Source organism: Pristis pectinata, chromosome 3 (genome assembly GCF_009764475.1).
Source record: "Pristis pectinata isolate sPriPec2 chromosome 3, sPriPec2.1.pri, whole genome shotgun sequence".
NCBI classification, from domain to species: Eukaryota; Metazoa; Chordata; class Chondrichthyes; order Rhinopristiformes; family Pristidae; genus Pristis; species Pristis pectinata.
In genome coordinates this window covers 78987453-79002629 of record NC_067407.1, presented here as the reverse complement: position 1 = coordinate 79002629, position 15177 = coordinate 78987453, and the positions used below count along the sequence as shown (strand labels likewise).

Sequence of the window (15177 nt, the reverse complement as noted above, 5' to 3'; positions counted from 1 at the left end):
AAGCTCTATCAGCAGCCATCTCCACCTTCACCCTCCCCACCCCCCTCTTGGCTCCATCTTCCTCCTTTTTTGCCTAGCTCCTTCTATTATGTTTCCCAACTCCACCCCTCCCCCTCTTGATCACCCTCTCATCCTTCACCACCCCTTCCCCACTTCCCCCAGGCCACAAATCACCTCTGACCTCTGTCTCACCACTCCCCCTTTCCTCTCTATACCGGCCATCTCCCCCTCTCCACTCTCAGTTCTGATGCAGGGTTTCAACCTGAAACGTTGACAATTCCTTTCCCCTCACAGATGTTGCTCAACCTGCTGAGTTCCTCCAGCAGATTAATTGTTGCTCCAGCTCCCAGCATCTGCAGTCTGCTGTGTCTTTGCTATAAACAGATGTATTAATATGATTGGTTACTTGCAGAGCACTTGGAATTTGGAAATTTCCACAACATTGAGACCGAGATGAGACTTTATAAAGTTGTTCAAACTCTTGACTAAATATGGTGAAATGGTTCCCATTAAAAGGGCCAATATCCAGAAGGCACAGATTTAAAGGCAAAAGAGTGATGAGAAGAAATGTTTTCAACCAGCAAGTGAATGCACTGCCCTTGATCGGGGTGGAAGCAAATTTAATATGAAATTTCAAATGGGAATTGAATAAAGACTTGGAGGAAAAAAGTTGAGGGAAAGAGAGAAAACACACAGGTTTGGGACAAATTGCAAGACTCTTTCAAAGATGGGGTGAAGCGTCTCCAGTAGCATACAATTCTAGGATTCTAATTATAAATTATTCTCTAAAAACTTAAAGCAAAAGGTTAGGGGAATGTCATCACATGAGGTACAAATATACATAGATAAGAAATTTGAGAAATGTTAAGAAATTTGTCTCCTAGGTGATATGATTTCTCCAGTTCAATTGTATGAAGGGCCTTCTTTTGGATCTCGATATTTGTTTTTACAGATAATCTAGTATTGTTCTCTATTTGTTTAAACTCTATGCACAAAAATGGATGTTAAAATATCATGTTCATGAGAGTTTAACATTCATCTGAAAGATGGTGCCTCTGAACATGTAACATTTCTTTATTAGCCTTAATTATATGTTTGATTCTACTAGTGGTATGAACTCAAAACATTATGTTTCAGAGGAATCGGTGCTATCCTCAACCCCAAACCTGGCTCAACATACCCAAATAAAACAAAAATAAAAACAGAAAACACTGGAAATACTCAGTAAATCAGATTGCATCTTTGGAGAAAGAAATAGTTTATTTTTCAGATCAATGATCTTCGATGAGAACTGGAGAAGTTAGTGATATTACAGATTTTAAATAAGTTCAGAAAGAAATTGGAGAAGAGGAGGAAAGATAAAAGAATGGGTCTGTGGTATGGTGAAGGGCAAAAGAGAACAAGTAACATAAGAACTGTAGGCTATTTAGCTCCAAGGGCTTGTTCCACCATGCTGTGAAATCACAGCTGATCTGCAGCTTCCACTTAAGCCTGCCTTTTCCAAGACTCTTTAATATCATTGATTTACAAAAATCCATTAACCTTGGCTTTAAAATTAACAACTGAGCTGGAATCAATTTCCATGTGCAGAAAAGTGTTCTCAACCTTTTGTATGTACAAGTCCTTCCCAGCTTCACTTGGGTGATGCCAAACTCTAATGTTTAGACTTCCCAATAAGTAGCAATACTTTCTCCTTATCTATCTAATCAGTTTCTTAGTTTGTGTAATCCTCCCTCTTAATGTAGCACTTGGAGTCCAGCTTTCAACCATGCTGCACTCCCTCTATCTTAAAGAATTGTCCATTAGGTGTAGACACAGAACTGTTCACAGGGCTCTTGGTGTGGTTTAACAACATCTTGCATTGGAGATTATGAGAATCAGACAGCAAGGTGGAGCTGAAGGACAGGATCAGCCATAATCTTACTGAATAGTGGCGTAGTCTTGAGGGGCAATATGAACTACTTCTGCTTCTGTTTCTTATATTCTTACATTTTTATTTCCTGTTCTTCTGGGCCAAGATCATTCCTTACTGATATCCTTATGTCATCTTTATCAGGATTGCTTACACTCCTTTTCCATTTCTACATGTCAATTACATAGTTAATTCCCAACCTTGCTTAGGATGCAGCCATAACTCTGCACTGGCTATTAGACCAAACCCTAATTGTGCCAAAAAAATCATCTAATTGTGAGAAATGCTTTCTGTATTCAGATATAGTACTTTTAACACTTTTTCTTCATAGGTCTATGTTTTCTGGGCTAATCTTACTATTAAAGTCTCTCTCCTTTCCTGTCACACTCTAGTTATTACTATCCAAATTGCTGAACAGAGGAGCTCCATCTTGTTTGAAAATACTTAAGTTTTTAACAACAGATGAACACCTGTAAGTTTGCAGCCAGATGTCCTAAATGAAACATTACAGACCTGCCAGATTTCTATTGGAACAAAATACGGTGTGAAAAATTCCTTGGAAATGGTCAGCTGTAGTTTCCGCAGGGAAATTAACCATTCTGATTCTTTAACCTCTCTATCAACCTAACATAACATTCAAGTGCTTCTGACATCTAAAAAATTATATTCTCTAGATTACTTCACCATAACCTTTTTGCTTAACAATATTGCCTTATGTACGGAATTGACAGAGAGTGGGAAGACACTGATACAACGTTGGACAAGGGAGGCTTGATGGGCCAAATGAACAATTCTTCTGATTTTCTAGTTAAGAAGCTTCAAAGAATCCCAAAGAATATTTAGCATTGCACTAGCAGTGGACTAGCAGTGAAAAGAAAACAGGAAACAAAAGGTGGCACGAGGGGACATCCATTTTAAGCGTGGAGTGAGTGGGAATTTACATAATTTTTGGCTACAGAAAGCAAGGAAACTTTAAACTGTCACTGCGGTGGGTTCTGAAGAAAGTGGACAGGGGCCACATTGAGTTATGTCAGAGGGAGAAATGTTCTGCCTGCATTTTCCCCATGAGGGGGTCTGCCAAATAATCAGATTACTAAGGATTGCCAAGTCAAGGAATGTACATCTATTGGTCAAACAACACAACAGTTCAATTTGGCCATTTCTGGGTTACTTTTATTTCCCATTTTTTCCCTCTCCTGCTGGTTGGAAGGTTCTGGTTACATGTACATTAATGTTTTTTTCAGTGCTTCTACCAGGACAAATAGCTCCACCTCCTGGTACCAATACTACATGGAAGCCTATAGGGAAAATGCTAATAAAAGAAGCATCGTGTTAACCTCTGCATGGCCACCTCATGCACATTCACCATTGTCTGCCCTGGCTCCCTCTTCAACATTTACAAGGTCAGTCAATGACTGTAATTTTTTCCCCAGATTCACCACAGACTTGCTGTTTTGATTTTAATTATTCATTGTGATACTTCATTCAGTCCATCACTTTCTATTTTGCTTAGAAGTTATCACTTACTTCTGTGATAATGATGTTGCACCTGGATTCATTCTGTGAATAACAGCTTCTGACAGAACATTAAGCACCTTTAATAATTTTGCCATTTAGGTGGAATTATACATGGTTCTTAAGCATTTATAACTATATTGTAATTGTGAACCAAATTCAGATCCAAGGCCTCTACATACCCACTGGGTAGTTCTAAGATAGTCGATTTCGTAGCCAATGTTTTCATGTAGAGAACTGGTGGACTTGAAACAAAACTCTTCCAGCTGTATGGTTCAGCCAGGAGTACACCTGGCAGAAGGCCTGAAACCTCCTTCTGATGATCTGGTAAAAATCAAAAAGGCAAAAATGGATCAATGCCTATCAATATAAATTGCCCACACAGAATGTGCTGCTATGCTTTTCAAACATCTTACAAGGGAGCCACAATGCAATCTTCTGAGTCAATCAATCAATGCTTCCATGCATCTCATGGTGGGTCACACTCATGAGGAGCATGGGCTAGCAGTGTCAGAGCTCTATTTCTGATGAGCATGGGTTCCAAGTGCACAGAATCCTCTTTTGTAAGTTATAACTGGTATATATTTTCATTTTTATTTTTGAATAATAAGCTGCAAAGAAGATGGCAAAATAGAATTTGCAATTGATAGAATATAGGTTGAGAAGCTGTTTGGCACACTGGCCTTCATCAGTCAGGGCACTGAGTATAGGAGTTGGGAAGTTATGTTGTAGTTATATAAGATGTTGGTGAGGCCGCACTTGAATATTGTGTACAGTTTTGGTCATCCTGTTATAGTAAGGATTTTACTAAACTAGATGGAGCGTAGAAAAGATTTACCAGGAAGTTGCCTAGACTTGGGGCCTGAGTCACAAGGAGAGGTTGCGTTGACTAGGACTTTGTTCCATGAAATGTAGGAGATTGAGGGGTGACTTGATAGAAGTACAGTATATAAGAACATAAAGGGCATAGACAGGGTGAAAGCACATAGCCTTTTTCCCGGAGAGGGGATGCTAAAAACTAGAGGGCATAGGTTTAAGATCAGAGGCGAGAGATTTAAGAGGGACATCAGGGGCAGCTTCTTCACGTAAAGGGTGACGCGTATTTGGAACGAGCTGCCAAAAATAGTGGTTGAGGAGGGCACATTAGCAACATTTAAAAGCTATCTAGATAAGTACATGGATAGGAGAGGTTTAGAGGGCTATTGGCCAAACACAGGCAGATGTGACTAGCTTGCTGGCCATCACAGTCGGCATGGACAAATTTGGCTGCATGGCCTGTTTCCATGCTGTATGACTCTGTGACTTTAACTTTACAATCATAAAACAGAGATGGAGATCACTGGGTACAACTCCAACTATGCTCAATAAGAGCAGAACCTCCAGGTAACATCCATGCAGCTACTCTCCATAGTTCAACAGCTCTTCCCAAATCTGCATCCTCTACAATCCAGAAGGTCAGAAGGTGCACGGGAATGCACACACTTGCAAATACTTCTCCAAGTTGTACAGCATCTTGACTTGGAAATATGCAAGTGGAAGAGGTGGAGAGAGGCCATCCAGACCCACTGGTCCAAGAAGCATTAGAGATCAGTTATGAAGCAGCATTGTGACTAATGAGATCAAAGAAAGGAGTATTTGGTCACTTGCCTTGTTAAAAAATTACATTACGTGCATGGTCACCAGCGAATACACCTGCAATTTTTGTTTCCCACTCACCTATTGCTTCATGCAATTCACTTCCATCATGGATCAAAAATGATCTTTATGGGATATTCACATATCCCATTACATTCTCACATACTTATCACTACATTACAGTACACAGAGACTCCCAGCTATTGAACCAGACACATTGCATCATATTCATTAATACTCTTCCGTCTCTCTTGGAGGAGAAGGTGTCACACAGCTGCTGCTGGCAGCAATGGACTAGGGCACTACCATTTGCTAATGGGTACTAAGGAGGACAGGATGAGTGCCCTGCATGTTGATGCTGTGCACAAAGGACACCAGAAGATTGTAGTTGTGCTCGAGTGCATCACACTCAGACCACCCTTGGTCCAATTTTGTGATTGACAGGAATTGGCCACAAACATAATAAAAATGTGCAAAATGGATTTAATAGATTTAATTTGTGTATAAAAAATGGGCTGTATGTGGTGTGATTACTGGACTAATGTGTCTAGCTATTGACAGCAGAAATTAATCCAGAAGATTCTGTATGTGAGGGATGTGTGAACCGAGAGAAATGTTGCTGACCAAATACCTTTGGAAGTGAATGTTGCCATCTGGATAACTACACAAAGTCAAAGCTACCATAGTACTGGGCCAAGAACCTTAGCCAACAGCAATGTAAATAACTGGATAACAAGTACCCATTTATTTTTGAAGTATTTATCCTTCCTTGAAGACAACAGTACAAATACAAGACTGTGACAGAATTTTGTCTGCATTATGATATGATAAATGCTTGAAGACAAGAGCGACTAAAAGAAAGATATATTCATTTCCATATACATCAGGCATCATCAATAGTTATTTCACAAATTGTGCAAATTAAATCTCAGTATGCAGATACTCCCAATAATAATGGGTCACTTAACAAGCAAAAAGACTGTCCTCAAACTATGTAATACTGTGCTGGAGTAATGGATACATTGGCACCATTCAAATATCTTCATGTCTTTCTTTTTAGATAATGATTACCCACATTGGACTTTTAACTGGATATTCAAATAGGGAAGGACCAAGTGGGGTGAAACTCAATACATGTTATCCTGTAAACATCTGTCATTGGGCACTTCTGGAACAGCTTTGTTTTGTCAGTGCTACTCTGGGGTGGGACCCCTTGATGGGGGAAGTTTATCTTTACTCACCTTCTAACCTTCCATACATCACAATGTCAGTCTCCCCATCTATCAATCTTACCCCACAAGTGTCATGGACCCACTCCCCTCAAACTCCCCGAACTATAATGGAGAACCCAATCTCCATCCCTTGCCCTGCCCACCAAAACAATGATCTCCACCTAGTCAAATTGCTGCCTCCCAGGCCTCAACCTGGCCCTTGGTCTGAATTCAGACACCCAGGCCACGATCAGGTCCACACTGTTCATACTACATCAGACGAGGCCAAATGGGACCTGGATATTTGAACACGAACCACCTACCACCACACCACACAACATACACACCCTTTCCTGCATCAGAGCCCCAGCACTGATTTATCCTGAAATGAAGATTTCCAGTCCACATTTGTGAAATCCTATCTCAAGTATCTATTCCTCAACTGTGAACTTTTGCTTGTGGGATTTCTTTGTTTCTTTTCATAACTATCCTAATATAACTGAATTGTGATCAATGCCATTAAAATGCTCTCGCACTAACCCACCTTCATTCCCTACAGCCAAGTCCAGAGCAGACTCAATCCTGTTGAGCTTGGTAAATACTGGCTAAAAAGGTTTTACAGCCTACATTTTAACAATTCTCCGCATTCTATCCCTTTTGTACTAATTCTATCTAATTAATATTAGGTTAGATAGTGCTGCTGGCTAGCTGGTAGTTCCACAGAGAAACTCTGAGTGTACAGGTCAACAGACTTCTGTGCCCCTGTATTGTAATGTGGAACTCAGCAGTGAACCAAGGTCAGATACTGATGCACTTGACCTTTTGGTCCACTTCTGAACTCAGCACTGAGCCACGCCAAGCTGCACTTCACCTCAGGCCCCTTGACTCCATGTGATTTTTAAAAATTTTACTTTGTACTTTAAATTGTTTTCTATAAACTTGTTTCTTCTAAACCTATTACTTTTTAGTTTTAAAATAATACTTAATTTAATCATTCAGATCCATTTCAATTCTTTTTAAAAGTTTGGTTATTAGAGATATTTAAAACACTGAAAAAGGTCTGTGGCAGTGGCAAGCAATCAATAAGCCATCAGGGAACTTGAAGACGGTCTCAGGATCTGCTAGTCAAGATCGAATTGATCCTCGTGGACCACTTCGCGTCCAGATCTCGCTGCATCTCAAAGCTCTGTAATTTCTCCCAATTTAATCAAATATCCAGGGAAGATTTTCATCAAAGGGTATGAAAAGAAATGAATGAGGAAATTGTTGATATTTTAGTCTTGATCTTCCATTTCAGGAACTGTCTCCTTAGATTAAAAAAGCTATTAATGCATAGGGAAAGTGGGAAATTATCAGCTTATTATCTGTCAATTGTGGAGAAATTAATAGAATCTGTTACTGGGGATAAAATGTCTCAGTTGAGGGATAAATGTTGGCTCTTTTTCAGAACAGTTTTATAGGAATTTTTAAAGTTCATTTTATGTTTGCAGGAGCAAACATGGCCTTGGCTTAATGTCTCATCTGATAGATCTGAAGGTGTAGCAATGGCGTGTTAATTTGTATTTGTGTCTTTGGGATTTAAATCAATAACGATCTAACTTAGAGACAAGAGTTCTGGATGATATTGTGGATAAATATGAGCTGGTCAGAGGGAGCTAACACAGCTTCTTAAAGTGTACATCATGCAAATTGAAGCTAACTAATTTTTTGGAATAACAACACATTTTATTTTATTCCATATGCACAGACATTCAGATAAAAGTCACCTCACTGATTTTATCTGTATGGAATCATAGAGACTAAGGTCATAGGTCCCCAGATAGCAATCAACATTTTCCATTTCAGAGGCTTAAAACATTAAAAGCACTTGATATTAGAGGGATCTGGGGGCTTGAATAGAAAATTGTTAGAAAATGGTTATATTATCAAATTAACAGGATGAGACTGGTGGTGACCCATAGGAGATAGGAGACCAAAATATTTGATTATGTTTATTAATGACTGAGATGAAGGAATAGAAGCTGTATATCTAAACTTGCTGATGACACTAAACTATATTGTAGAGTAAATAATGTGCTGGATTAAATGAGTGGGAAAAGCTGTGCTGGAAGGAATTCAATGTGGAAGTTATGAGGTTTTTTTGCTTTAGACCCAAGAAAGACAGAGCAGAGCATTTCTTAATAGGCAAGAAACCAGGAACTATAAATAACCCGTGAGATCTAGTGGTCCGGGTACTGACATCACTAAAAGCTAGTTGACAGGTAACAAAAGAAAACTAAATAATGGCTAATGGAATTTTGGCCTTTATCTCAAGAAAAATACAAAGGGGTATGAATCATGTTATTTTATTTTAGTTGTATACTGTGCTCTGCACATAGCTGTATTGTTAGACAGCTATATTGTGAGATCCCACTGGTGAATTATAGGTGGGATCTGCACAGGCACATTAGCTTTGAAGGCTGTGTGGCATAGATTCAGCAGAATCATACGAGTGCTAAAAGAATTAAATTTATGACAGCTTGAATTGCATTAAGAGGCAATCACATTGACGTGCTTAAAATTATGAAAAGATTTGAAAGGGTAGGTAGAGAGAAACCTTTTCATTTGTTGAATGAATCTAATAACAAGGGGATATAATCTTAAATTTACAATAGGTACTCTCAGAAAGCATTTCTTAACAGTAAGTACAGTGGATATTTGGATCATTCTCCCCAAAAAGCTGTTTCGTTTAGGTCAATCTGGAATTTCAAAACTGATCAATTCATTTTTGTTAAGTGAAGATATTATGGATTACAGAACCAAGTTGGGTAGATGGAGCTAAGAAACAGAACATGATCTCATTAAATCATGGAACAAGTTCAATAAGTTGAATGGTCACCTCCTGTTCCCAAGTTCTTACAACTAAATGCAACATTGAAAAGAAGTTGTTCCAAATACTAACCTTTCTCATTGCTTTCCTTGCTAAGGCTTTTCTCACAACTGAGATCCCCCCAGCGCACCAGAGCCGAGAAGGTAACCAAAATTTCTATGGGTTTGACATCATCGACAAGTAGATAGAATGGTCCACGGTCATCTGTGAACTAAACCATCATTGTTAAGCCCATTTTAGCAAGATACCCAGGTTGCAGAATCAATTGAATATGTTTAAAATATATTAATTTAATTCCAATACATATTAAACCAAGCTTATGTCTGATGCTATAGATACTGTAGCTCATTAAACATTGGAGCCTTCCACAGCGTAGAAAGCAAGTCAACAACAACAAATGTAACTTGGATTTATATAGCACCTTTAACACAGTGAAGACTCCCAAGTGCTTCATGGCAACAATTTGACAACAAGCCACATAAGGAGATACTAGGACAAGCAACCAAACACTTGATCAAAGAAATAGATTTTAATGAGCATCTTAAAATAGGGGAATGGGGTTTATGTAGGGAATTCCAAAGATTAGAGCCTCTGTATAATACAGGAGATTAAGATGCGATTTAAGATGTTAAGGAATTGAGATGCATCTAGAAAAAAAGGGGTAAAAATTCAAGATTAAATCAGAGATTTACAACAGAAAGCAGACAAATCCTTTTTTCCAGCCAGAAAGTTGTAGGGTTATGGAATGGAGACACAAGAGACTGCAGATACTGGAATCTGGAGTAACAACCAAGATACTGGAGGAACTCAACGGATCAGGCAGCATCTGTTAAGGGAAATAGGCAGTCAATGTTTCAGGTCAAGATCCTTCATCTGGGTTGTGTAATACACAGATTGTGGGTGGTGATGCTCCCACGTGATTACATAATGTAAATGATTAAAGAAGAAGGGATAGAGGATAATGGGCACGGCGAGGGTGCATGGGATGAGAGAAACACAAAAGATATCTCATTGATCTTAACAAGGTTAGAACTCATGCTTTAACAACAACAAAATACCAGGATATAAAGTTTACATACTACTTGCTAAATCAGGTTACATAGTCCTGCTCTGAACATCTATGCATATGGAATAAAATAAAGCATGAGAAAGATTACATTTTCAAAGCATACTGTTGGCAGTGTTGGTCTGCAGTTTATAGTATGTAATAATGCATTATTAATTTCAAACATATGTCTGAATATTGTGATGCTCTAACAGCAAAGATTTTCACTGTGTGATAAATCCAAGAAAAATTTAGGGAGTAACTCTGATCACTGTACTTGGCCTTTTTTGACATCTCATAGTCTGAGAGGGATTATAGGGAATACTTCTCAAATTTGGCTGTCCTCAGAAATTCTTCACCATTCTACATCTGTTACAGGCAAGTCATGAACCTCATCAACTGATCCACCACAGATTCAATCCCAGTACCAACATTCTCAACTGCAATACTGTATGTCCCCCTTCAACAAGCTCCTCACTGAAATGGAGTGAATCCATATGACAAACTGGAAACTTTTCCCTTTTGCTGTCACCACACCAAAACCAAGATATCCCCAACTTACAGTTAGCCATCAATGCTAGCAGGTGTGCACAGAGGTGGAGATTGAGTTCCAGGTCATTGCTGACTTCTTCACTGAAGTGTATAGGAGAGGGGTTTTATAATGAAACAAGAAGACAATGGTCCTCTATCATCCCCTCTGCAAAAAATTACCCCTCAACAATCAAGAACCCCAGCAAGATCCTGCAGCACATGAAGCATTTTCCATAATTTGGGGTTGCCTCTCATGGAAGGCAGACATTGCTGATGAAATTCCCCATCACCTCCAGTGCACCAGCACCAGCCTTCAGCTCACTCAGGAAAAAAAGTGTAAAAAGATCTCAAACTCAGCAGTGAGCTCATGGTCCAATATGTGCAGCAGTAATTCCTGTTCTTCTGTATAGTTCAGAGGAATTGACAACCGCAGGTGCCAGAGAAGTATCAGCAATTCTGTCTCTACAAAATACGCAAAATTTAGCAGCAAGTTGAGCAAAGCAATGCTGTTGTCCTCTCCTAGGCCAATATCCCCACCAATGAAGCTCTGATTTCTTTCAACCAGCTCCAGTGATGGGTGACATTGTTCACATGTCTGATACCAAACTCCTGAAGCAAGCACCCTACTCTGTGTTCTGTCAATGGAACAGATTTCAAGGAGGACAGAGAAAGCCTTTCAAGGATGTTCTCAAAGTCTCCTTGAGAAAGTGTAATGTCCTCACTGAATCAGGGTAGTCCCTGTCCTATGGCTGAAGGAGGAGCATCCAGGAAGGTACTGAACACTGAGTCACTCCAATGGAAACATGTGGAGGCTAACTGCAGACAGCAGAACAAACAAGAAGCATCTGTGAAGTGTCTGAGGTCCAGCACACAACTCTTCAACCACTTCAGAACCCATAGATCTGAAGTGGAAGCAAGTCATCCTTGATCCTGAAGAACTATCTGAGAAGAAAAGATATGAAAATATCTCTTAGCATAACTTAACACCAGCCAAACAACTAGTCATAATAAATAATGTAATCTGACAAAAGAGATGACACCATTATGAGCCAAGATCTATTATGTTAAATTCAAGTATTTATGGAGTGGGAGTGGGGGGAAAATGTACGTTTCAAGAAGATCTCAAACAAAATTAGAAATGCAACTAAAATGCATTAAATATAGCCAATACAAGAATGTTACCTTGAAATTTGATTTGTCAAATGTGTAAGCATATTTACTTGGGTTATGGAAAATTATCAATGTCCTGAAATTAAATAAAAATGCAAAAAGATCAGTTGTTGAAGTTACATTCAAAAACTACTTAGCAGTTTAACTTTAAAATCTAGGTTGTGACATTATCATTTGGAATATCATTATTTTGTTCCCATCATTGTGTTCAGAAAATTTTTTTCTTCTGATTTTGAATTCACATCCTTCTCATATCAGATTTTATAGAATTTTTATTTTAGGTCCTTCTCATAGGTATATCATAAATCTCTGTAACTTGTAGAATACTATATGTAAGCATTTTGTAATATCACTGCTAATTAATCACTGCAGTTACCTTTACCCATAAGAATGGTCCCATCTTCCCATATAAATGATTGGGGTAGCTGTTCTGGCAACTAGTTCTCCCTGCTGCAAAGTCAAGGGTCAATTGCAAAGAGAATCTAGTCCCTTTTCTTGGCAGGTCAGTGCTTCACTAACATGCTCAATGCTGACCCCAGTTGCTGTGCCAGATTACCTATAGAATGTGTGGCTCTCAGTCAGCTCAATTTGGCCCATAACGTCTAAACTATCAGGAAGATTTATTTGACAGGCACGCAACTAGTATGTAGGTATATCACATAATTAGGAAAGCTAATGCAGTGTTGGGGGATTGAATACAAAAGTTGAGAGGTTATTCTGCAGTTATATAGGGAATTGGAGAGTCCAAATCTGGACTACTGCACACTGTATTGGTCTCCTTATTTAAGCAGTGATCTTAATACATTGGAAGCAGTTCAGCGGAAATTTGCTAAACTAATACCTGGAATGCACAGGTTATATTATGAGGAAAGATTGGACCGGCTAGGCTTGCATCTGCTGGAGTTTAAGAGAGTGAGAAGGAAGACTGAAACATGTAGGAACGCTAAGAGGTGAATGTGGAGAGGGTGTTTCCTCTTGTAAAAGAATCTAGAACTAGGAATCACCATTTAAAAACGTGTTGCCTATTTAAGACAAATAGATGAGGTGAAGTTTTTTCTCTTGGAGGGTTATAAGCCTTTGGAACGCTCTCCAAAGTGTAATTGAAGCAGAGTCTTTAGTTTTTTTTGTTAGGCAGAGAGATAGGTAGATATTTGATAAGTGGGGGTGTGGGGGGGGGGGGGCGGTGGTGACAGGTTATATAGTCTCAAGGGGCTGAGTGGTTTCCTCTGCTCCTTATCAATTTCTTTGTATCTTTGTGGTATCATTTGGGGTAGCCAGAATGTTGAGAACAACTATCAGGTAACAGAAGAATGGACAGCGTGTACAACTTGAGCAGACATCTGGAGATGGCCACATACAGGGATGTTCAATGGTCTGTGAAGCTCTCTGAGAATGTTAAAGGAATGCAAAGCCAAGAAACTGATAACAGATTCAACTGGAGAAGAAATTAGTTGTCTAGGATTGACTGATCATAGAACTTTTAATCAGGAATTGTTTGGAAAAAGCTACCTGTGGCAATTAAAACTGCAGAATAAGTATGTTGGGGCCAGAGCCAGAACCAAGTGAACTGTGGAGAGATAAGCAACATTGTGTTCATCCTGCAATCTTGTTATCATGTAAATGACATACCTTTTGAATAACCCTGGATTCCTGCTGGTGGCCAACAGTATAGATGATGGCATCACAACAGCCAGGATTGGGGATCCTAAATGTTCATGATTTACATCTAAACACAGTTGAATGAATGGTTGGGGACAGGCATAGATGTGTGCAGAAAGTTAAATGTATCTGCTTTTATATGTCTATCCAAAAGCTGACACACTTAATGGATGCACATTGTAATACATGGGCAAACTTAATGTGCTTAATAATCATTTGGGTGTGGGTGCTGTGTTCCCTGGTGATCTGCATTCCCACATGGACTTGGGCACAAAAAACGAACAGATTTTAGGTTTCTGTAGCAGAATTAATGGAAGCAGGGTTGCCTTACTGGAAACACTTGAAGAAATCTTCATAATCAATCCATTTTTCCATGCAGAACTTTTTCTGATCAAATGTGACTGCAACATCAGAGGTATTGTCCAAGTTCAACATCTGGCTGGATGTCCGTGACACCTCCTGGTCGGGGGCATGTACACTGGAAGTTCTATCTGAAATGGAGAAAGTGCCATCGTTAAGTATAGAAAGGGACTTACAGAAATACACATTCTATTACATCAGAGTACTCTGTGAATGATGAAATATGTTCAAAGGACAATCAATTTATACCCAAGAGGATCAAGGAAATAACACAAATAAACGTATGTTCTCCTGTGACTGCATGGATTTTCCACGGGTATTTCCACATCCCAAAAACATGCCAGTTGGTAGGTTAATTAGTAACTGTAAATTTCCTTCAGTGTGTGCGGGTAATAGGAGAATAAGGCTGGAGTTAATGGGCATGTGAGAAAAAAGATGAATCTACCTTGTTGTGGTCCTTGCACTTATTTGTCTACCGGCACTGTACTTTCTTTTTAATTGCAAGACTATATTCTGCATACCGTTTTCCTTTTTACTACCTTGGTATACTAATGTATGGAATAATCTGTCTGGATGGTATGCAAACAAAAGCTTCTCACAGGATCTTCATACATGTGACAATAATAAATCAATAGGGAAATAAATGGGGAACGGGACTGATGGGATTGGGCTCAATGGGTTGAATGGCCTCAATCTATGATGCGAGGAAAATACAAATTAAAAATCATAATTGGAAACTGCCATGTGCCCTGACCAGTTTTGTCATTAATTTCAGTGGGAAAAAAGGGATTCCGTCGGGTCTGCAACTTAATCTTTTTATTTGATTTAATTGAGCTGATTTAAATACATTTAATTATTTTTAATTATTTCTTAGAACATTTCTTTAAAAATTTTAAGTGTTTTAAATTTTTTATAGATTTTAAGTGCACGTGAATGTGGCAGCAGGAATTTTAAGAGGGACACTGATAGATTAAGTGAGTGGAAAAAACTGTGGGAGACAAGAGTCCAATGTTGGAAAATGCAAGTTCATCCACTTTGAACCCAAGAAAGATAGATCAGAGTATTTTTTTAATGGAAAGGTAGCAAATCTGTGTAAACAAAAGATATTTAGCAGTCATGAGTATTTTATTTAATAAAAGGTACCAGAGTGGTCCAAAAATAAATTGAAAAGATAATGGAATATTTGTCTTCATCTCAAGAAAGTGGAAAGTCAAAGGGATGTTATGGTTAGACCCCATCTGGAACACTGTTTCTGGACACTGCACTGCAG

General features: G+C 38.9%; 1 protein-coding gene across 1 annotated transcript in view; it reads right to left on the bottom strand.

The window, feature by feature from the left end:
• adgb (androglobin) overlaps positions 1-15177 on the bottom strand; it is a 166317-nt gene that overhangs the window by 56000 nt on the left and 95140 nt on the right. Inside the window, exons 18-21 of the mRNA XM_052011225.1 lie at positions 13879-14038; positions 11901-11964; positions 9215-9353; positions 3610-3751 (exon numbers count right to left, since the gene is read on the bottom strand). Coding sequence (XP_051867185.1) covers positions 3610-3751; positions 9215-9353; positions 11901-11964; positions 13879-14038 — 505 coding nt within the window. The remainder of the gene's footprint in view (positions 1-3609; positions 3752-9214; positions 9354-11900; positions 11965-13878; positions 14039-15177) is intronic.